Source organism: Dicentrarchus labrax, unplaced genomic scaffold, assembly GCF_905237075.1.
Source record: "Dicentrarchus labrax unplaced genomic scaffold, dlabrax2021, whole genome shotgun sequence".
In the NCBI taxonomy this organism is placed as follows: Eukaryota; Metazoa; Chordata; class Actinopteri; family Moronidae; genus Dicentrarchus; species Dicentrarchus labrax.
This window is the reverse complement of record NW_026136710.1, coordinates 10,829,665-10,854,295: the sequence shown is the minus strand read 5'-3', so window position 1 is coordinate 10,854,295 and position 24,631 is coordinate 10,829,665. Positions and strand designations below refer to the sequence as shown.

The 24,631-nt window shown below is 39.6% G+C and overlaps 1 protein-coding gene across 5 annotated transcripts; it reads right to left on the bottom strand.

Moving 5' to 3' along the window:
• fubp3 (far upstream element (FUSE) binding protein 3) lies at window positions 1-23,328 on the bottom strand. Of its 5 annotated transcripts, none has more exons than XM_051412522.1 (19): window positions 23,197-23,328; window positions 18,104-18,215; window positions 15,582-15,615; window positions 14,729-14,778; window positions 14,503-14,574; window positions 12,042-12,099; window positions 11,644-11,806; window positions 10,584-10,682; window positions 10,269-10,373; window positions 10,042-10,144; window positions 9,374-9,474; window positions 8,984-9,113; window positions 3,877-4,037; window positions 3,518-3,591; window positions 3,323-3,402; window positions 2,843-2,899; window positions 2,520-2,570; window positions 2,270-2,397; window positions 1-1,437 (listed from the first exon to the last, which is right to left on the bottom strand). In XM_051412522.1, the coding sequence occupies exons 1-19, from the start codon at window positions 23,290-23,292 to the stop codon at window positions 1,429-1,431; spliced, it is 1,683 nt and encodes a 560-aa protein (XP_051268482.1). In that variant the 5' UTR covers window positions 23,293-23,328; the 3' UTR covers window positions 1-1,428. The 5 variants fall into 5 exon arrangements, with proteins under 5 accessions (XP_051268482.1, XP_051268483.1, XP_051268485.1 ...); XM_051412523.1 differs by having other exon boundaries at window positions 3,323-3,399; XM_051412525.1 differs by having other exon boundaries at window positions 15,582-15,612.
• Window positions 23,329-24,631: the final 1,303 nt, after the last annotated feature.

Below are 24,631 nucleotides of genomic sequence, written 5' to 3'. Positions count from 1 at the left end.
TAGTCTGGATGTTTTTTAATACATGGTTAACTGTACACATAAGGAAAAAAAACAAACACCATAATTAGACAAATTATATCCCTTTTCATTAAGAAATGACGTTAATACCAGAATCATTTTTCCATAATGATGCATCATTTATACCATTTATATTAGATCACACAAAGAAATAAAAAAATTAATTAAAAAGTTATTAGCATTGGACTGAGTCCAACGCCCCACTGAGTCCACAGCGAGGGCTCAGTGGGGCGTTAGTGAACTGGGAGGTACCAAATAAGACAGTTTTTGATCATAATACTTAAAACATAAAAATACTACATTAATTATTACACAGGTAGAAGTACAGAGGCTTAGCAGTCTTGAATAGTCCAGGTACAGAACATACACAAAAATCTACCACTTCTTATTTTTCTTCATAACAAGATGCAACATCAAATTTCAAATCACACATTCACAATCTTTGAACATTTTCAGTATGAAAACAGAACAGAAAAAAGAGGGACAATTTTCCTGCAACACTGATCACAGGAAAAAAAATAATTTTTATATAAGTATATATATATGAAACATATATATTTTAAATTAACAGTCAAATATATGAGCATATATACATAGTTTTACAAGGTAGCAAAGGCAAAAAGCTATTTGCAACATCCCCCTAAATCCTATCATATCAGATAATTCTAATAAATTATCTATGACATTTCCATTTGAAAAAAGAAAAAAACATCTTAAAACTACAAGTTAAAAGTCTGTCAAAATATTAGAGAACCCATCTTTGTTTCAAAAGTGAAATAAGATATTGCACCTTTTTTAAACCAGAGTACAATAAAATGACAATGAAAAACAGCATACAATGCACAACAGGAATTAAATTAGAACTATTGCCACTGGCTGACATTAATCCTTATTTTTAAGCCTTGTAACAAAAATACATTTCCTGTAACAAAACATCACAGTTTCATTTCACTGAATTATGTAAAAGGAAAACATTTTAACACACTCTTTTAAACATCTTATGACATATGACGGTATTCAAGACTGCTAAGCACATAACCATGGTTTCATTTCAACAAAACTAGAAAAAATAGATCATATTGCCGTTTGAAATGTTACAACTTTTGGGTTCATTTTGGCGGTACAATCTGAGTCAAAGACAGGAAAATATAGAAAAACGAAACAGCTCTCTCAAGTCCAAAAAGGGATCCCAGATACTGTCTATCCAAAATAACAGTGTACACAAGCATTTAGTAACAAATAAATGTTCCTGATTTTAGAAATATTACTTTATCATATAAGTCATTCTACAGCTAGTGTTTCTCACTAAGAAAAAAAGTCTTCAAGGCGTTGCAAATCTAAAACCCCCTCTGTTAAAAAAGGGTTGTTTCATCCTCTCAGTGATTCAAGTCTTTCACCTGGGCGTCTTCTCTAATGATCCTGTAGAAATGAAACCAGTTTGTTAATAATCTCACAATATTTAGCCAAATCTCAGCTGATTCCAGTTGTGCTTTACATTCAGAAAACCTGAAATTAGTTTGGAGTTTAATGGAAAAGTCTGTATTTTATTATTGTTATAAATGCCATGAAAAGACCAAAACCAACAATAAATGAATCCCACTAATAAATAATGTCATCCATCATCCAAAAATTAAAAAAACAAAAAACACATTAATGAGCCACACTTCGGCACTGGGTGTCATTACCATGAACATGGGTACTGTAGTTTTAATGGCATTTACAGTAGGAGGACGCATACACCAAACATGTATTAATACGCTGCTGAAAATAGTCCAACAAATGCACTATTTAGGGCTTCCACTAACCATTACTTTAATTATCCATTAATTTTCTGATTATTTTCTTTTTTTAAAAAGTCTAAAAATATCAAAAAACACACGCACCACAATTTTCCCCCCAACCAACAATCCAAAACCTAAAGATTAAATCATCACATTGAAGTGGAACATGCATATGTTTGGCACGTTTGAAAATGACACAATACGATTAAGTGATTTTCAGAGAAGCTGTTTAAGGAACATTTGCTGAGAATTCAAAGCAGATTAAGTCTTTAAAAAAAATATAAAAGCAACAACCTCATTAGACAGATTTTGGTCTTCAGTTCAGGCTCATGTGGAAGTAAAAAAGTATTAACAGACTAACATTGTTGGTTCTGGTCTTTTTATGGATCTATTGACAGAAAAAAAACAAAAAAAAACCCCAGCCTGATCCTGAGAGATCTGTACTGTGAAACATTGTTGAGGCTTCTCACCTGAAGGCCCGGGGCTTGTGTCTGCTGTGTGCCCTGGTTGAAGTAGGCCACCGGCTGTCTGTAGAAGTCAACCCAGGCGCTGTAGTCAGGATTAGAGGTCTGCTGAGATCCAGGACCAGCTGTCTGGCCTGAAGAGGAGGAAAAAAAAATTAAAAATATAAAAAAAAGTGAGGAAGAAAATTTTCACATTTTCAAGTTTGAGCTCAAACTCATGTTGGGCTCAGTTTAAGATACGTCCACAAGTACTCACCCCAAGCTTTGTTGTATTCAGGAGCAGTGCTCTGGGCTTGGTTTTGCTGACCTGTAAACAAACAGAAGATCTGCTTGAAACAGCTTCTAGAAGTCTTCTTTTTAAAATGAACAAGTTTCTTTAGTTTGTTTTTTTAATAGAGCTTTTCCACTGACTGTTTTAAGACTAAAGTTACAAGAGGGATTTATCCTCATAATGCATGATTTCATCAAGCTTGTGTGTACATATAAAGCGGACATAAGAAAAGGAGAATTTAATTTGAAGTGGGCGTTGAGATGGTTCTTCAAACAGAAATTACTTTTCTCTCTCTGAATGACACTTGCCTAGCTTTTTATAATACTGCTCCCAGTCCATCTGGCCCGTCTGGGATCCATTGTGACCTGAAACCAGACACAGATAACACCACCAGAGTTACTGAGAGTGTAAGAGTTTCACCTTCTGCTCTCATCTGCAATTCAGTTTCCTAATGACTTCCATCGACAGCAAATTTTAAATCTGTCCGTACAGGAAAGAGGCGGTTAGCCACAGGGAACGTGACCATCTCATCGCAGTCTGCAGAGGACTTTGAAAGCAAAGCCAGACTAGTTCATCACTGATTTAGAGTCAAATTTATGGGAAACTAAATTATTTCAGAGGTGAAAACTTTAGATATTCTTTTGTTCCCTCATTGGTCAGGCATTGGCTCCAATCAACTAGCTCGGGAAGATCAGATTTCTTGATTGGTTGTATTTTTATATTTAAGTGTTGTCAGGTAGCTTTTGCAGCACTTTGTCTGGAAACCCTAGAGTAGCGCATTTACTTACTGTGCTCCTGTTGGCCTTGAGGCTGCCATATCTGAAAAGTTGTACCCCATCCTCCGGTCATGAACGTCTGAGGCCCACTTATGTAAAATGAAAAAGACAATTGAATGTTAGTAATTAACCTGAGAACTCCTTAGTGGAGACACGTTTTGTCGGTAATACCTAGAAACGACATGTTGGAGAGAAATTGAACCTTACTGTTGAGGAGGAGTGGTTGGTCCTTGGTTGTAGGGATTCATGCCGAAGCTGCTGTTGCCCCCCATTCCTGGGCCCTAGAGCAGAGAAAGGGAAGAGGAGGAGAGTGAGAGACCACACTTGTGTTTAAAAGGGAGCCAACAGGCAAGGTCAGAGGGCAGTGCCGGGCGCTGATGCACTCCATTAAGTCCATTTGATGGATTCTTCATGTTTAACCTCTGGTGACATCCTGCTGGCCACCAGGACCACTACAGCGTAGCTCACCCCAGCAGCTCTCCACATTGACATGTGCGCTCATGAATATCAGGCCAGACAATAGCGTTTTTGGAGAGTACGAGGGGGGCCAGAGCCAGACCACCTACCCCAATTCTCTCATCGATCAGCTGGCGAGCCTTTTCCAACTGCTGAGGGGTGCCTCGGATGGAGAAGATGCGCACGTTGGGGTCGGTGTTGGGCGGCGGGTTTCTCTGTAGCTCCACGTGGGCACGAGACTGCTCTTTGATGTTCTTGATGGTTTCTCCACCTGGAAAAGGGTCAAGAAATTGGGATATTTAACTAGGGCTGCAACTTCTTATTTTTGCTAGAGGTTAACCTGCAACTGTGTTTTTGATTTATTTTTTGGTCTAAAAAAAAGTGTCAGAATAAAATATCCTAGTGCCCATGGTTATGTTCACAAACTTCTTGTCTGTCCAAAACCTAAAGATATTTGAGCTTGACATCACAATAGTAAAACAGCAAATGAGATTAGATTATCAAAATAGTTATTTTTTTTTATCCATTAAATCTCAATCTGTTTTTCTGTGTGGCTGAAAGTTTAAACATATGAGCTCAACTGCTGGCGAACAGCATCTGAAAGCTTCTCTTCCCAAACCTTTCTGATGTCAGACTTTCGGCAGGATGCTTTCTACAATTTTTATTAACTTTCCAAAACCAACAAACCAACAATGATTGTGTAAAAGGTGAGAAAGTGTCCAGGGTTTAGGGGTGGGCGATATGGGCAAAAAATAATATCTCAATATTTTTTGGGATTTTGGCGATAACGATAATCAGTCGATATCCTTTAAAATGTGATTAGAATTGTCTGAGCTGGACTTGTGTCCACCAAACGCGTTTACAGCGCTGAGAGAGCTCAAAAACTCATTTTCCGAGCGCCCAGCGGTGTTAAAAGTTGAACAGATTTCAACTTGAAGCACTCTGAGCGCTGCGCTAAAAAAAAAACCGTCTCCGCTGACATCTTTTTACCGCTGAAGGCGCTTAGCGCTCTGAACGCTGAAGCCCATAGGACCCACGTCTCGGCACTAAATCATCTGAAGTACCGGTAGCTTCAGGGACTGGAGGTATTTGCATTTTCTCTCTATCATCACAACGCGCTGCTAAACTGTTGCAAGGAGGATGCTAGCGAGAGGTCACGTGATCACGTCATGTGATCACGTAGGCCCACTAGTCGTGTGACTGAATCCTGCCATGCTGTAGAGAGCGCTGCTGCACCGTGTATTAATGGATGTGAGGAGTTTCCGCGGGCGTTTCATTGTTTTTGTCGAAGTAATTTAAATACTCGATAATGGAAATTTGCACATCGTCAAAACAACAATGACGATATTATCGCAAACGATATATATCGCCCACCTCTACCAGGGTTTCCTCTCTTCTTTAAGCAATTTCTTCTGTCACTATTCTAACACCATGAATATGTGCGCCGTTACCCCAACATTTAGGCGTTATTGTGTCTGCTCCCTGTCTATGACGACCACTGCACCTTTAAATGTGGCTTTTGACCTCCACTGTCGTCGGACAACATGTTGTATGAACTAGTCATTTTCTATCCTAACCCTGACCCCAATACGTAAATGAATCAAGTAAAGAGTCGCCTCACGTGAGCCAGACTCCATCATTTGATGTAATTAAACCTGAAGATAGAGTTTATTTATCCTGAGGGAGATTCAAGAACGTATGTACGAATGTAATGGATATAGAGTTATATTGTCAATGCACAGTATTTTTTTTACCCCAACTTGACCAAGTCTGTTAATCATACAACCATACAAGTTCCCATCTTTACTACCCATCCTGTATGATATGAAAGTAGAACTAACCCAGACTTCTACCAGAAGCACTTGGACTAAACTGGTGTGATGCTACCTTATGAAGACTCCGGCATGTGTCTCACCACTTATCTACCATTCTGTGGTAACATCCATGCAAATCAGGAAACAAAAGGAGACATCTCCTGCACACCTCCCCCTCCTCTGCATCAGATGCCAGCTTCCCGACGTGTGGGGAGAGCAATTACAACCAGCAGGGAGAAATGAAACATAGCTGGCAGGAGAAAAGGTCCAAAATTGAAGCGTATCCTCCTTCTGGGATATCGTTTGTCTCTTTTACCCTTTTCATTCTTGACTCTGTGTTGTCCTGTGTGATGAGAGGAGGGAGTGAACGGGGGCATATAGCTGCCCCCCCAACCCTCCCTCCCCACAATGCCTATCTGAACGAAAAAGGCTGAGGGTGCTTCCCGGGGGGACACCAGGGCTGTCCCAACATCAATTACACATTTGTTCACTTGCGGCTGACACTCGGATGACCCTGGCTGACCCCCGAATGAAAACGCTCATCAAAAACCTCTCCCCTCCCGTAGCCTATTCCTTGCTGCCAACAGACTGCACATGGGCCATTAACCCATTGTCAACCAAATGAAACTTCTGCCTTAATGAAGCCATTATGAGCTCTTCTAGTCAGACAGCAGAGAGCAATGAAGACCCTGACTATTCATTTCATGGACTGGGCTGTAGTGAGGACAGATAATACAGGCCTTATTAATGAGACTGGTTTAGTGAGCTGGAGAAAAGGAGGGGATACAAAAGTGCAACTGGTGACTGCATTCAGGGCAAAGCCAAGGGACTGGTTAGCTGCTGGTGGGGAAAAAAAACTCAAGTCTCAAGGGAAAATAACATTAACACAATTTGTAACATCGAAATTGCAATGCAACAGCAGCTTTACATCAAACTCTGTGTGGGCAGTATGGTTAAAATCAATATTAATGTTGAGAATGTCAATAGCATGTTTTATAACATAAGTAAAGATGTGTTTAGTACCCACCGCCAATTTCAATTTGTTTCCCTTTTATTGTTTTTCTGGATAAACTCAAACTATAACTATCAGACAGACATAAAAGAAAAGTCTTAAGTGGCTGACTGAGCACGTGTTTGAATGTTTCATTTATTTAATTAGGTGCTCTCACAAGTTCGCTCTATGGCTGAAATGATCAGTTGATAAATCAATTTGTTTAACATTAATCGTCAATCCAACCATTTATCTTATCCTTTTGGAGGGTCACAGGGGCCATTCCCAGCTGACACTGGTTGAGAGGCGGGGTACACGCTGAACAGGTTGCCAGTCAGTCACAGAGCTCACACACACAGAGGCAACTATTCACAATCACACCAACAAATCTCTCAATCTAATGTTTAAAAAAATATAAGACATTTTATTGCCACATGGGGTTTGATGAATTGTCATAGGGCATTTTAAAAACAAGAAATTATAAAATAAACAGCTATGTGTACTGTACCATTTTCTGTTATATAAAGTTAAGGTTATCCAAGTATAGTGAGTTTCCAGAAAAGTTTATGGCTTAATTTATATAGCACTTTTTATCCAAATAGCTTTACAATTTGTCTCCCATTCTCTCTCACACACACACACACACCTGGCCCGACCATCTGACGCAATCTGGGGTTCAGTCTCTTAATCTCCTCTACCTTCTAACTTTACTGTCTCTCACTGTTACTTTTTAATATTACCATTTATATTCATTTTGTGACTTTGTTTTGTAAAACAATGACATGTTCCCACTACATGATTCCACTTAAAGACAATAAAATGTTACTGAAATATCACTAAGATGACAATCAGTTTACAGTTTATTCTCTTTCTGTTGAACATTGCAAGATGATTTGGTCACTTTTAGTTCTCATTTTTATGGGGAAGTGACCAAAAAAACAACAACCCAACACTGTTCTCTAGATAAGTTAGAGATATATTAATCTAAAAAAGAACAACAAAAGAAGTTAAACTTATGTTAATGTTATGTAGGACTGGAGTCCATTTTAACAATCAGCAACATGACGTTTTGAATCATCATGGGTAAAGTGTGAGACTTCATTCTTGACCTTAGAAGTAGTTCGACAAAAAAATATTAACTTCAGGGCCACTTACTAACTTTTTCCAGGTCTTTCAAACAAGCAAGGAGGTGCAGTGTGAGATGTGACTTAAAACCCAGGAAAACCTAGTAAGTGGACCTTTGAGTTTTGATTTTTTTGGGTAAAAAATCATGAGTTAAGTAGGATTCTTTGGATAGCAGGATGCTGGTTACGGCTTTTGCACTAAATTCATGGCCGTAATAAAGTCTGAGCAGGTTGGTGGGTGGCTTGATTCATTAAGCTGTGAGTGTGTGTGTGTGTGTGTGTGTGTGTGTGTGTGTGTGTGTGTGTGTGTGTAGGGGGTCAAAACAGAGGGGCAATGGGCTGCATATGGCATCGTAAAGATATTAATCACCGCACCCTTTAAGGGACGGCTGACAGCACCCAGACCCACCGCCATCTCCACCATATTGGCCCACTTCATATGCTAATGCACAGAGAGGGGGACGCAACGCCCAGGTTTATTTGTTTCCCTCGCCCCACTACATGCACAAAAGCCACTTGACATTTCTATTGCCATGTTTTTATCTTAGGTAAAGAGGCCCCCTGCGACCCCGCCCACCACTGCACGCACACACACAGACACCAAGGCAACCTGCATGCACACATACTACACACACACACACACACACACACACACACACACACACACACACACACACACACTCAGTTCTTTCCAATGCAATGGTCAATGACTTTTAAATAGCTGGCAATAGAGTGGGCATGAATAGCCAATAAGCTAATTCCTCCTATTCATTCCCTCGCTGCACTCTATTGGGCTGAAAGACCCTCATTAGATGCCAGGCAGCCTTCCACATGATTGAGGGCTGTTATTATGCACCTTTAACAATTAATGTCACATTACACGCATTATCCCCGTCATTAAGCCCTTAGTGAAGCCAATGAATGCCACTTGTGCTGTATACATGAGCCCTGGAGGGAGAATAGGAGGGTGGTCACTCACCCCCTCTTCTCATCAGTTCCATGCAGGGGCAGAACACCAAATGGCATTCAATTTTTAAAAAAGGGAAAAGGCAATCTGGTGAGTTGGATATACTCTTATTAAGACCATTCATATTGATGAACTCTATTTATTTTGAGACTGCAAGTTGTGGGATACGACCTCACAGTGACACAAACACACACACACACACACACACACACACACACACACACACACACACACACACCAAGCTAGCAACAAGAAAGGTCATAGCACGACCAAAGCAGTGTCCACAGGTGTCTAAATCCCTAATAAAAACAAGTTCTTTACCTTTGCCAATCACAAGTCCACACTTATCAGCAGGTACTGCATATGTCACCTCCTGCAGTCCTCCTGCTCCTCCCATGTTACAGTCACTTCGCCCTCGACGTCCTATTATACCTCCAAACCCGTCTCGCTCCTACAGGAAGGGAACCAGGATAAATACAATAGAAGGAATTTTGACACAAATGGCAGTGATCTTTCTTTTTATTTATTTATTTATTTATTTATTTTTTTTAAATTGTGTTTATTTTGCCTCTTTACAGTTTCTTGTGTTCATTTTCTTAATAAAACCCTGCAAGAAACTTGTGCAAGTTGACAGTTGTAAGATATTCTATCCTGAGTATTATATGTATTCCAACTAAACACAAATGAAAAGGACAAAGCAGAAGCATATACCTGAGCAGTTTGAACCAGTTCATTGATGAGGTGGACCGCGTGGTGGCAGTGGTCGGGCTGGCCCATCACCTGAGCAACTCGGTCAGGACTGACTCCATCATCTGGGCGACAAATACAAGGGACACAGAAGGTCTTTAGTTACTCTAAGACTGGAAACAAATTTACTTTTGAGGGCCTTAAATAAGTCATTGAGTAAAAGCAGTAAGGTTTTGTAGGTTTGGATTGCACAGCTCAAGTTGTGAATAAGTAGGAAAAAATGTTTTGGATGATCTGACCGGAATAAAAATCACTCTGTTCATGAATTCTGATGATTGTGAAGCTCTGCCTGAAGCTCAGTTGCTCTACATTTTTCCTAATGTAGAGCGCCTGTCAGACTCCCACCAAGACAGGCCAGATGAGAAAGTCTTGATCAAACGTGTCCCTATTTCCAAACCAACTACGGAATATCTGTCTTTTGTGCAGCGGTGGATGACTTCCAGGTGTGCCGTCTGTTTCACTACAAACTGAGCCTGAAAATGTACTCAGACATAAATATAAAAAGGTGTTTGAAACGTGTCATAAAGATTAAAATGTATACAAGATGCAAGGCGTTAACAGGCATCCAACGTTACCCACAGCGTACATTACATTAAGTTACATTACATACAGGTCTTGTTTTATCACCTCACCTTGTTTGAACTGGATCCTGACCCCGGCATCATTCTGAATCTTCTTGATCATCTCTCCGTTCCTGCCGATTATGATACCGACAGCAAATCTGGGCACAACAACCTGGATGAGGAGGACAGAGAGAAGAATTCAGAAAGGATTTTTAAAAATAATCTAATCTAAATTATGAAATCATATTAGTTTAGCTGTCCAACACTTGAAAAGCAGGGGGAAAAAAAGCTCTTACATCTAGACTGCTTCCTCCCATTTTGGATCCAAAGTCTGCCCTGCCAACCCTGAAGTCTCCTTGGTCCTTGTCTCGGATGAGCTTCACCACAAGTTCACGAGCTTGCTATATAAAAAAAAAAAAAAAAAGACACCAAAATCTTTATGAAAAAACATCATTTGAACAAAGAATGCTGCATGGGGAGTCAAACTGAAATTCTCTCAATGAAAACAGAGGTTTTCAAATGTTTGAGTGGAAGACTGAAGGAATAAAATGTGTAAAATTGAGTGTAAACTGAAAAGATAGCGGCACACACTGAGCTCTTCTGAGACCGACCTGCACTTTGTGGGGATCCCCAGTGATTCTCAGGGGCTTGTCTGCTCCAGTGGGCATGGGGTCATCCTGAATCATTATCATCTGCACTCCTGTTCTCTCCTGCAGGGGCACAATCAGACAGGAGCAGAAACACACATCAGAGAGTAACCTGGGGCCCAAAATACTGTTTACTCTGAAAGGTGGAAATTCTGCCACATCTCAAAGACCAGGTTTTATTTTATTTTATTTATTTAATGCTGACAACTTCTACCTGGAAGTTAATACTTAGGGAGGGTGTGAATGGATATTTTAAAGTAATCTAAAATTTTGATCTAATTAATGAGTCATGAAAATAAATTGGAAATGCAATTTGAGCAGATTAGGTTTTTAAAAAAAAGTCATAATCAAAAGGCACATACATCAGTTTTTAAGTGGGTGCTCAAAATGAATAACTAATGACCGCCAGAGACAGTGAAAATTACAACTTACTTCTTTAATGGCACTTTAAGTGGAAATAAGTGAGATTGCTGTCGGTGAAAAAAAACTCAGGTAGGTACAATGAGATTCTCCATGCACACTAATTAGTTATTTTATATAACAAAATATTATTTAAAGAGCAACAACAGCAATGTTTGGTGTTCAGTATGCAATCTCCTTGGTTTGGTACGCTCTGTGACCCAAACAATGTGTAAAATGTAGTGGCTACACCTGTTGTCCCAATGTGTCAGATACACACTTAAAAATCAACATTATGTAAATATAAAGTACCAGATTGGACTCAACAGATAAAGCAATATTAAAAGAAAAAGGTTCTTATTCAGAGCCAGTTCCACTTCACCAGGTTTTTAGAGCTTAACTTTTAATTTACTTGTCACTGCTAAGAATGCGTTTTAAATAACCAGGCTTATGCACTGCACTTAATTAAACCCTCTCCTCAACAGAGACTATTGTTAAGCTGTGTTTAGTGGCACGTACATAATCTCGACAATGGTGCAGAGTGAAATGTTAAAACAGCCAAAATGAAAAGGTTGTCAAATACATAATTTAAGTGCTACTCATTCAGCGCGGTCTACTACCAGACCTGCAGTTGTTTGATGGTCTCTCCTCCTTTGCCGATGACCAGGCCGACTTTGTTGGCAGGGATAAGGATCTGTTGGATCGAGCTGTTGCCGTCCATGTCACTGTGGAAGCCTGGGCCATACCGACACTGCTCCACAATCTCACTCAACAGCCTTTTGGCCTGACTGTGGGGGGTGGAGCACAGACCAAGAAACACATTTCTCACCAGTTACAGACTACACAAAAACGTTTTTCCTTTGTCAAATGTGAAAGAGGTGTTCAGGTGATTCAGTGACTGATTAAGAGGAGATGTGACACAGAGGGCATGAACTCAAATCCCTTTTCACAACAATGGGGCACACTTTCCGAGTGCTCTGTGCTGTTTCAGTAAATCTGTCAAAGTTGACAGGTGAGACTTACTCAATGTTCTCTGGGCTCCCAGTCAGTGTGCAGGGCCTGTCCAACATGCCTCCACTGTCTGTAACAAAAACAAGCACAACAATTACAGATACTACACATTTTCACATACACAAGAATGAGTAGTCAACAGTACAATTACAAGCTTTCACAAAGAAACTTAATTAGTGATGTTGGTATCAAAAGGGGAAATATATTAAAAGTTTAATGTGAAAAACAATAAACAAAACTAAATTAAAAGACAACTTTGATGCAAACTTTTCTTCTAGCTTCTCATTACACAAACTGCTCAGTTATGTGTAATTCTGCATGATTATGTTGCTGGTCTTGTGTAAATAAAAGAATAATGTATGTAAAACAACAACAAATATTCTTCAATACAATTCAACTCAATGCAAAGAAACCCACCAAAGTATTGATTTATGCTTTCAACAAATGTTATGTTTCCACATTACACGCTGTGATATCACAAAATTGTGCTTGCACATACATGGCTTAAACTCAGATTTAAAAAGACCAGTGAGTAGGATTCAGTGGCATCTAGCAGTGTAGTTGCAGATTGCAACCAACTAAACTGCTCACTCCTTATCCGGAGCCAGTGTTTGGTTTGTCTGTTCTGGTCTGGTCTACTATACAAACAGTTTAACATGCTGGTCTATGTAGAGGTAACAAAAACACAATGATTCTTATTTTCAGGTCATTCTAAACTAATGAAAACATACCTATGAATATTATATTCCATCTCTGTTAATAGGTCCTGCTAAATGTTACACATTGGACCTTTGGTGAGCAGATCAATGTGAACATCCACTGTACGTCATCCAAGTAAAGGAATACTAACCAACTTATTTTCACTGAAGGGGGATTAAAATACTTTTTATGCCTTCAAGGCATTTTAAGGGCATTATTAGGCTTTCTTAATAGAGCTGACAGTCGAGAGTCCACAGGGGGGGAAAAAAGCGAATTGTTTTCAAAATCAAAAATAAACAGGTTCGATAGGCGTTCAAAGCCAAACAGAACATTTATTCAAATATAAAAAAGCATCACGTCGGGTGCCTGGTTAGCTCAGCGGGTAGAGCTGGCGACCCATGTACGAAGGCTCAGTCCCTCCTGCAGCGGCCCAGGGTTTGAATCCAACCTGCGGCCCTTTGCTGCGTGTCATCCCCACTCTCTGCCCCCCTTTCCTGTCTGTCTTCAGCTGTCACTGTAGTAAAGGCAATAAAAGCCCCAAAAATATACTTAAAAAAAAAAAAAGCATCACGTTTTGTCAACAGATGTATCAGACAAAATGTGGCAAGACCAAAACTTTGCAACGTCACTACAGGAAGCACATGTCATGGTGTCAAGACGGCAACGCTTCAGTAACAAAAAACCTGCAGTTCCTCAAACAAACACTTGTGGCTGGCTAGAGAAGTGCTCAATCTCCATAAGGCCCCATATTAAAATGTCATGACTTTACAGCAGAAATAAACATGTAGAGCTGTGGTAATCAGCTCCTGAAACGCTCCATGTATTCACCCAGTTTATCCGGGATAAACCTGCTAAGATGCAGACGGCCAGAACCGACCACACTGAGCTTCACAACAGCTCTTCAGAAACCTCTGGATGACGTCTCAGAGACTACGTCCATTTTTAAATTATACAGTTTCCAACACACAACCAACAGGACATGTTACAGGACATAGTCACCTGTTGCCCAACATGCCTGCTTGTGCAATCTTACAACAAATAACTCTGTTACCAGACTGGTACAACGTATTGTTTCATACCAACAAGACTGTGCAGGTAAGAATGCCAACAGCCTGCCAAAAGGTTACACCTAGAAAGTGCAGTACAGGACCAAAACCTTTTCAGCTTGGATTTTTCTGTGCGCCAATGATTTATTTTTCCAAGCACAGTATATGCTGAAAATATCTGGAAACCACACTCAGCCTGGCCCAAATACCCAGTTGCCATATTGAAGCCTATCCCAGCTGACACTAGCGAGAGGCGGTGTACACCCTAGACATTAAACCTACGGACAATTTTATAATCCCCAATTAACCCTAACTGGCACATGTTTGGACTGTTAGGAGAAAGCCACGCAGGCAAGGGGGGAAATGCTCCACACTGAAAGGCCCCATTATAAATGTTTATATATTTATTAGAAATGCTGAATACAGGAACTTGAGTATGGTCAATGTAACATTAATAGCTGTCACAAACCTGAAATCATTGTATGACATGTCATGGAGACTACTTTGGAATTGGTCAACTATCACTATGACTGTCAGATTGTTTACGCTCTCCCCTTTTAAAATATTTCTAACACTATTGGATATGAGGAGAAATACTGGCCTCAGATTCTACTGCCACTATAATTTCAGTTTATAGTTCATGTCTCTCATTGTGGCCTCTGAGGAGCCAAATGATCTTTCACATCTAAAAACAAAAGGCTTAGATTATGTGTTTAGTCAGAACTTACCAGAAGCAATCTGGATCTTACAACCTGATTCCAGCTGAATTCTTGAGATCTGCTCTCCTCCTTTTCCAATGACTAGAGAGGAGGGGGAGAGAAAAGGACAGTTTAAAGCCTTTTTGAATTTAGATAGGGTCCCCAAGCAGTGACCCAAAAACTGAGTAGAACGTCAATACCGATGATTGCATGTCAAACAGTAATACTGACTATAATGAACTAAAGGGCTACTTACTGAATCCCACCATCTTATCAGGCACTTTGAAGTCTTCTGTCGCAAGAGCCCTGGGAGAGATTAGGTCATGATCAATAACACTGGCTGAACAAAGAAAATTAAATCCAGATACATCTAAAAACAGACTCCTTTCTCTAAACTTAAAACATGCAACAAATGATTATATTCATTATTTAGACAAAACAAATGCCAAACACTGTTTCCCAGAGGTTGGTTTATTCAAATTGTTTCTTTTGTCTTACAAACATCCAAAACCCAAAAGATATTCTGCTTACTATCATAGACCATCAAGACCAGAGAACCAGGGAACATCTGGCATTTTGGCTTAAAAAATATTAACAATTATTTAAGCATATTGTTTGAATCTGTTATTAAAATTGTTTCTGAATAATTTTCTGTCATTGTTTACTTCATTTTTCAAGCTTCTGAAATGTGAATTTTTTTTTTTTTACTTTATTTCCTATTATAGTGAAATGAGTATATTTTGGTTTGGGACTGTTTGTTGGACAAATTATGTGTGTTGAATAAATCTTGTAGTCTGGTAAACTACATTCAGTATCTTTTTTTATATATATATTCCATAGACCTAATAATTAGGTAATGGATCAAGAAAATAGTCTGCAAATGAAAAATTGTGAATTGCAGCCTTTTTTCAAAAACGTCCAGCAAAAACAGTGAGAGCATACAGTAATTATATCTGATGTGTATTTTGGTCACATGGAGAAAGACGATTTGTCTTTGAGAGTAAGCTTTATGGTTAGGTAAAATAAGGCTGTTAAGGACAAGAAAGAATAAAGTGATCTCAAAACTACTTAACTAAAACTAAACAGAAACGTGGGTATGCTCTGCTCACCTTTGATGTACCATTGCACCAAGGTGGTTCCCTACTGAGAGAAGTGAGAAGAAAGCAAACCAATTAACTGGTGACAAATAACCTGAGAACATGGTTAAAAATAAATACCATTTCAAAAATATCTGCTGAGGTGACAAAGCAGCACAATGAGGGGAAAAAAAATAAATAAAAAAAAAGAGTGAGTCAGGGCTGGAGGAGGAGACGGGAGCAGATGGATATGGTCCTGCCAATCCTTCATGTTCGTGTCTGACCCACAGCGGGGGACTTTCACCAGCATGGTAATCAGGTCTGTGAGTGTTTGAGTGAGTGTTTCAATCAGAGCCGTTCAGACAGTCGGGTCAGTGGCTGCTGGTCATGAATTGAATTTTGACAGGTAGCACCGAGCAAGGGTCCTGCAGGGTCAGTGGAGGATGTGCTGGCACGGACGTGAACACCTGAGTTGATATCTAGCAGCTTCAATCAATTTTATGGTTGTTTGCCCTGATTTCACTTCTTCTGGAAATGCACCGGGGTTAACGCTTGAGAATGGAACAGCTATGAATATAAAACAGGAGGTGAATTCATCCAAGGACAAGACTGCAAGATAAAATATGAATGCCTTGAGTACATTTGTATACTTGTACATTTGATAATTAAAAGGAGAGCAGCTAACTGCAGTACTGGGCTGATACTATTTCTGTCATTTCCCCCCATACTGTGGGACAACCTTGACTGAGAAAAGCTGAGGACAAATTGTTGCAAACAATAACAGTGCGTCAAACAAACCTAAACCAGAATTGCATACAATTTATCTATCCATGCATTCAGGGCTGAACTATCATACAAACAACTGTGACAAGATAAGAGGAGGACAAGATAAATGACTAGTGTTTCCACTTCATGGATATGAAATGGATCAAATCTTTGTTGTGTGCGAGGCACAGCCAGATAGAGTGACACTTTTTGTCACTACACTGCAGTGTCAGATACTTAATACTCTATACAAACATGAAAATAAAAAAACCATGGCTCTCACTTCAGATTACAGTGTTTGCCCTACGTAGCTCCATATGTGGTGCACTGACAGTTTTGCAACAACTACACAGAGTCATAACAAAAATCCAATGATTAAATTATTAATCACCTCGTAAAGCTACGTAAATGGGAAAAGTCAGGAATTAGAGCTTCTGTTTGACAGGGAGGAGTAAAGGTAAGGTTTTTAAAAGCATTTTTTCTGAGGTTATTATTCCTCCTTAAAAAGGGTACTGTTAAAAAGGGAGTTGCCACTAGTATGACTTTGGATCAATGTTTTTCTGAATGTATCCCTGTTTGATCTCAGGCATGCCCATTATTTCAACAGACTGGTGGGTACATGTTAGTTATGTGGAGGAGACTAGTTGTTTTGCATATTCCCTTTTTCCTAGTAGTAGTAGTAACAGTTGCATTTCGGAACATAAAAAGGCAAACTTTAAAACTACTCCGTCCAGTGCATGATGGGAGACGAGGGCCATCTCACAGCACTATCTGCAGAATGTGACAGAGTAGCCTAAGAATCACAGTTGGTGGTGCAGAGAAGCTGTGTCAACCCGGCCTGGAGGTGTTGACTGTGTTACTTCGTCCCTAGTCTCTTACAGCCAAACCAATCTCCACAGTTTGTTTTAGGGCTGTGCCAGATGCTAATTTGCTGTGTTGTCAGCTGTATATCCTTCCGGCACTAACACCAAGGCAGAAGCAGAGCTGATAGCTGAACATGCTAACACTATATTACGGAGCTCTGTTTATTTTAGGAGATTATAACAGCTGCACACTGGACAATGTTCTGCCAGCATTTCAACAGTATGTGGCCATTCCCTCAAGAAGGGAAAAATCTTTCATATATTCAAATTACCCAGTGCTCAGTGGCTGTTTACCCGGTTTGAAAAACAACCAACCAGTCAGACCTTTGTAGGCAAGATTAAGAATGAGGATGTTATCTTCCTCCAGCAGCCAGAAAAACTGCCACGGAAATGGCCAAGTGAGGCTGAATTCAACGCAGCTGTAAAAATTGGCACATTTCTTCAAACAGCATGAAAGGTAAAAAAAAAAAAAAAAAAAAAAGGTAACTACTCCAAGAAACCACTGCTGCAGCTTTTGAAAATTATGTTTGTGGTTATGTCACTGGTTAGGGGAAAATAACAACCCTTCCGAAACAGAAATGGCAACATGTCATATTGGATAATGAAATGAAACGAAATGGCAATTTAGTCTGATTTTTATGCAAAACTTCATAAAGGTGGTTGGAGTAAACACTGACATAAAGCAACACAAACACACCGTTTGAACAGCCAGAAGATGGCCACTTAAGAGCATCTCCTTTCTACGGTGAGGGGATAAACACATTGAGAGCTTTTATAGCAGGATGTTGTTTTTATGAAGGTGTCCACATACCTGTTCTGCAGGATAAAAGCTAAATGCTCAGACAGACAGAGTGGTTGTGAATGTGGACCAATAGATCAGAACATTCTGCAGAGCCATGGTGTGCATGTGTATAACTGAAGGTTTACCTCCATTGTCTAGGGAACGTTTTTGGCCTCCAAAGCCGTAGAGGGAGGGGTCTAGGACAGGAGAGGAACTGTTCATGTTGGGCATCTGGTCTCCTCCCATCTTGGCTGCCATCTGGAGATACACAATAGTAAAACAGAGGGAATAAAAGGTGAAAAGTGGATATGTGATGATATTTTCTTCGAACATACATTTCCTTTCCAAGACAACATCTTGGACAACCATTCATGATAAGTGTGACACATTTGGTTTTCTTCTTATTTTCTTAAAGTGAAGTTGGGGCCTTGACAAAGCCATCTGTTGTGAAAAGTGTTATATTCTTGACAGCAGCTGAAAACTGCTCTTTGTGCAACAGTATAGCAGCTTGAAGCAGCCTGCTACACTTCTTGTTGAGACTACTGACACTGGTGATTCCCTTGAAATGCCTGTCATGTGCCTGCACTCACTGGCTAACCCAACCTTTCTATGCTTTCACTGACAAATGACACAGAACCTCATGGCACACAATATCTCAACAGACTGGATATGCCAGTAGATGAGTTGCCAGCAAGTTATGACAGGTATGACAGCTACTTAAAACTATTTCAAAAATACATTTCCAGCTCCTTATTCAACCCTTAAGATCTCAGGTCACACAGATCTTAACAGTATTTTGTTGCCTAATGTGGAAAAACTTTGTTTAGAGCAGATTCAATCATTTGTGTCACTTTTATATTTAATTGTACTATATTGTAAGGTTTTTATTCTATTTCATTTTGTTTCTGTAAACTGCAATAAACCAGAGCTGATATAATACCAGAGTTTATGTATGACTTAATTTTGATACCTTTGACAAATATAAACACACGTTGTCAAAAAGGGAGCTGTACAAGAACTTTGCCTACAGTAAATAAAAAGAAAAAAATAAATCAAGAACTATCTGATCAAAGAATAATTAAACAAGAATAGGTTTTAGACACTTGTTGGCAGCTTTTCGATACTTGACCATTATTTATTTAATACTAAAAAAAGTATTAAGGCTCACAAAGTTGCAGTACTATTAGTGTTTACTTTTGCAATTCACCCATGGAGCTATCACTGGCCTGTACATTTCTGGCTACCCAAGACACACATTTCTCCACGTTTCCTCTGTAGTGACAGAAACTGTCAAACCCCTGCATACAACTTCAAGAGTGCACTTATTTGTATTGCAGCTTAGCTAAAAAAACAATCTATTTCTACCACAACCTAAAGTAGACACTCGTGTTCTGCAGTGATGGACATTTAAATCTTCAGTTACGCTGCATGAGAGCGCCAACAGCATTTTCCACTCCTCGTTAATCTGCCACCTCTCCTTCCATACAAAAGTATAGCATTTCAGAAAATTACACTAAATTGACATCTGTGCCTGACTGGAATTTTTTTTTTTTTTTTTTTTTCACAATATGAAAATATAGTGACGGCAATTAGAGTCTTCCATCACTTTCAGGGATAATTATCTACTTCAGAGCCCACCGGTGGAAGTGAGAGGGGTGCAAGGGAAATAAGAAGGCAGAAAAAGGAAGCAGGTGTGGGGTTGCTGTTTTCCATGACATTACTATGTATGTCAAGCAGCCTGAAAAAGGCATTTCACTGCTTAAACTTTGTGTGTTATCAATGTTTTTCTGAGTTTTGTTTAAATAAATCTGAGAAGTGTTTCTCCAAAACACCTGTCAGTTTTATCTAAGAGATTTTCCGATACCACTGCCGGGAAGTGGCAGTGTCACGTTTCAGGGCTAATGAACTACATGGTATCGGATTAGTACACCGACATGTGTACGTCGATACCCGATACCACATTTTAAGAAGTATTGGAACAACTCTAGTCAGCTGTGTCCATAAGTGTATGGGTGTAGGTTAGTTTAGTTTTAGGCTCAGTTTATGAACACTATGATTCAAATGCATGCACACACAATATTTGGTGTGTTGCCACAAATGCATTTTATATTTAAAAACACACACACTGTATATATTTTGGTATACAGAAAAATGAAAACTAAATTGTGAATTTGGAAGCAATAAAAACAAAGGAGGGGAGCGAACAGAAAGTCAACAGACTAACTAGGTTGTTTTGTCTGTCCCACTCCTGAACAGATGTTGGCTATGATACACAGTTTTTTTGCCAACTGAAAAGAGGACGATGGACAAAAGATTTAGCTAAATAGATTTTTCACTGTGGGCAGTGGTATCTATGAAAACGATCCCAAGATGCTAGTGTGGATGCAGGTTGTTATATAATTTTAAATTGTTTAGTTTAGACTTTGTCTCATGCGTAATAAATTCTGGTCGTTTCAGGACACCAACAGTGAATCTTTCTATAATAAACTACACTGTGACTGAATGTGCATTTAAATTTAAAATGATTTACCTGGGTGCACCACATATAATCAAAGCAGCATGTGCATCCACATAAACATCTTTGCTACAGGAGGTGTCCTGCGGCAGTCGAGTCAGGTTAACAGTCATGCAGTCTGGTGGATTCTGTGGCAAAACTGTCTGCTACAAACTGTCTATCCTACAGTAGAAACCCTTCGATGTCCACTGAGGCCTCTGGGTAAACACCACCGTGGACTGGAGTGGCCAAGACCAACTCACTTCTTGAATGCAATCTTTACTGAGAGAATATGTTTAAAAAAATAAAATAAATAAATAGCAAACAGTAAGCTTTTATACTTTTAACCCTTAAAATGTGTACTTAAATGTCTGATTTGTCTACATTACAAGTGAAATTGTGTGACATGTGTGGTCACGTGGGAACAGGGTTAGGGTTAAGTATGTACAGTTTATATTTAGGGTCCAAAAGCACCTCGTCCATTGGACACTGGGGCACAACTGTTTTGTCACCACACACTACTACACTATTCATGACTCTGACTTCCACTAAATCATTTGTTATATTTTTACAAGAAATAGTGTTTGTTTTTAATCGGTTTACAGAAGGTTAGTGTTAATGGTTATGTTTAAGATCAAGCAGGGTACATTTTGAAAAAAAAGTGACACATAGCAGAAACAGCAAACAGGAGGAGGCAGAATGTAATAATTAGAAAATGGTAGGCCTACTGCAGAGGTCAACATCTGGTGGTTTAAGCAAATTAGTTAATTGACCTTTATACAATTGTGTGCTTTGCTTTTTGTTTGTTCTAATAGCTGTTTAATAAAAAATAAAAAAAACCCAGAGCAGTTAACATGAAACGTATTGCAAAGCAATTTCAGCTCATGCAGCTTCAAGATTTAAATGTCAGTCACTTTCAATGGCTGCTGCTGATCGCTATAACTGCTGCTCACCAAGTGTAAAGACGCATTACAGCAAGGTCATCACTTCGCATCTCTCAGACGTATGCCACATTTGACAAATGTCATATGATTACACAGGAAAACACAACAAGATTACTTCCCTTTTCTATTAAGTACATTTGGGCATTCACATTTTAACTCACTAGAACACCAAAATCCACAATTTAACATCAACCACAAACAAAATATGGCACACATAAATTGCTTTTTATTAGTTTGAATATGTGATCCAATCTGATCTTTATCTTTGACTATTAATGCCTGTGTCTATGGCCTTCTGATGACGCAAGAGTGAGGCTCATGGCCCACAATCAAATCCTTTATGTCCTACTTGTTGTGAGTGTTAAAAAGACGCCAATGTGAAATGTTCCTCCTCCGATGGCAGTTTTTTGTTTAAATGAATCTGACATCTTGTGAACAAGGTGTAAGCAAACATGTGAGAAAGTGGAGGAAGGAGAGTTTACGGAGGGACATTTATCGACAGCTGCACCCACTTGACACGTCATGTTTTTTTTATCTGGGTGTAAATTAACCAAACTTAAAACCTATGTACCTAGATTTTAAAAAGTGTTTTTTTTTTTTTACAATTATACAAATTAAAAAAGGACTTAAAGCATGAACACCATTTGAGCCTCGGTTACAATCTACACAGGAGGAACGCTCAACTGGTAGCTGTATGACTAAAGTCCAATTTACACACTATTAACTGCAGTCAGTGGCACACTAATCTTCTATTACAGCAAAAAGACAGCTGTACTTTTGACCAGCTTAATGGCAGCCCAACTACAGCGAACCATCTCTGCTACATCTGACACCAACCAATATCAGTGTACTTTAAAATTATACATTTTACATTTTCCAGGTATTTTCCAGGCAGCAATGGAAAAATCCAAGTGTGCTCAACAGGAGGAGTGGAGGGGGGGCTTATTTGAACAGATGACGTTACATTACATGGCCTTACTCCAACGCTGCCTGTTAGGACACATAGTACCACACCACACACACACACACACACACACACACACACACACACACACACACACACGCTAGCTAAGCTAAGCTAGCACCAGCTCTGCTAGCTTACCCTGGTGCATTGTGTGAAATATTACGCCACAAGTTTTATATACAAGCTTGTTGTTGAGTTAAAGAAGGGGCATGTGGAGGAGGGGGGGGTATTAGCATGTGATTAGTGATCGAGCTCTCAAGTGTGTCTTGTTTTAACTGGGGCAACAACCAGTTATACACAAGCTAACTTGGGACTTGAAAACTGGCGAGCTAACTTTCTGACAGCGTGTCACACAGTCCCGGTTGTTCAGGCTTTTCACGTCTCACCTAAATATTAGCTTTTGGTCACGTTGTGTTGGGGTCAAGCTGCAGGCTATCCACACTTGTGGTAGGCAAGTTAGCAAGCTAAGCTAACTGGAACTTCTGTGACTTGACAACAGGTTGCAGTGTGTCGGCTTAACTTACTAAAGTTGCACAAACTTCGACATTTTAAGAGGCCTTCGTGTTTTTAGCGTGAGACTCGACTTGTCTAGTGGTCCTGACAGTTTCGGCGCGGTTCGTTAACGCGTCTTCTGTCCCGGGTTAACTCTAATCTGTCCTCTCAGCTATGCTGTCTCGGCTATTTCACGTTAGCCTGCTAGCTTGCTGGGTGCATGAGGAGTGTTTGTAGTGAGGGGGTCCGGGGTGCCCCGACCGAAGTCCTGCCCTGCTCCGCATGCAGACACGCTGTGTTGTGGTCCGAAAGCAGTACACTTGTGTTCGCTGAAGAGCGTTTTACCTGTCGGACCCGGCGTATCGTGTCTGCGAAGTCATCTTTCGTTCCGGGCTGAGCCACCGAGGCCTGTCCCTGAACCAGCTCCGCCATCATCATCATCCGCCTCGGCAGCTGAGAGCCACACTAAAAAAAAAAAAAAAAAAAAAAAATAGCACACGTGCCAAGGCGAAGCTCCGCGAGCCACACGATCTCGCGAGTTGATGGAAGACCACATATGATCACATACATAGAAAAACACCTTCACCACACTAGAGATCAATGCTTGTAACATATAACATACAAAATAATATAATGTATTAAATAATTTACACATATTACGTACACATATATTTTCTATTTGAAATGTATGTGATTAATATAACATATATAGATATATAGTATTAATATATATGCATACCTTTTTTCAACCAGTCAATAAAATTGTGAAAAAAAGATTCCGAGGGTAGATAATGTTCAATTTTATATGAGTATATACACACACACACACACACACACACACACACACACACACACACACACACACACACACACACACACACACACACACACACACACACACAGATATATAAATATATGTATATACTCTTTTAAAATAAAAATAATAAATTATATATGCATATATGTATTTATAATATATTGTGTGTGTGTGCTTCCCATGCATTGAAATACAGTCACGGAAATACTGTTGGAACAAGGTAGGCTATAAAAGAACATAAATCACTGGACAACATCAACAGACTTTTATTTGCACACCGATATAATGCTAAAGTTCTTCCTCGGGGAGGTCAACTGCAGAACAGCTCGGACTCTATGGCAGAGAGGGGGATATGTTGACTAGTTATGGAGCTGCCAGGCGTCTGCATGGATGCATGTTCCCTCTGTAGAGCCACATAGAGGTTTTAAACTAACTTTTGCTATTTATAGTCCTAACATTGCAGGCTGTCTTGTCAGAATCAAAAGTTCCCATCTGACACAACAAAATGAACATTGAGGAATACTGGCTTTCTCTCTTGGTGCACATGTGGAAGCATCTATTGTTGCACATCTGGAACACGCCAGCAGCCAGACAGAAGAAAGTAAAATTGCTGCAAATTTCCAAACTGTTTATGCAAAACAGTTCCTGCTCCAAACCTCAATGAGCAAAGTCGACCAGTAAGGACTGAAATGAATGTGTGGTCCTGCAGGGATACATTTCAGATTTATTTAAGTGTTTGTTTCTGAGTAAAGCTTTTATTCAGGACAAATGCATTTGGATAATTTTCTTAATGATGCAGTGGGGTGCCTTGTCATATATAAAGGATAAAACCTGTCACATCTTTCATATTCAAAATGTGATTTGAGGACATGAAAGTCACCAGCATAAGAGGAAATTCAATGGCCTGAAGCTTAAAATACATTTGAGAACATATGTTTTCTACACGCGTAAACAACTGTTTCC

Excerpts from the sequence above, each read along its gene's own strand:
- fubp3 (XM_051412522.1), bottom strand. The coding sequence starts at position 23,292 with ATGATGATGATGGCGGAGCTGGTTCAGGGACAGGCCTCGGTGGCTCAG. Across the intron at positions 18,216-23,196 it reads CGATACGCCGGGTCCGACAG|ATGGCAGCCAAGATGGGAGG; the intron begins GTAAAACGCTCT and ends GTGTATCTCCAG. Across the intron at positions 2,900-3,322 it reads TCAAGGCCAACAGGAGCACA|GTCACAATGGATCCCAGACG; the intron begins GTAAGTAAATGC and ends GTCTGGTTTCAG.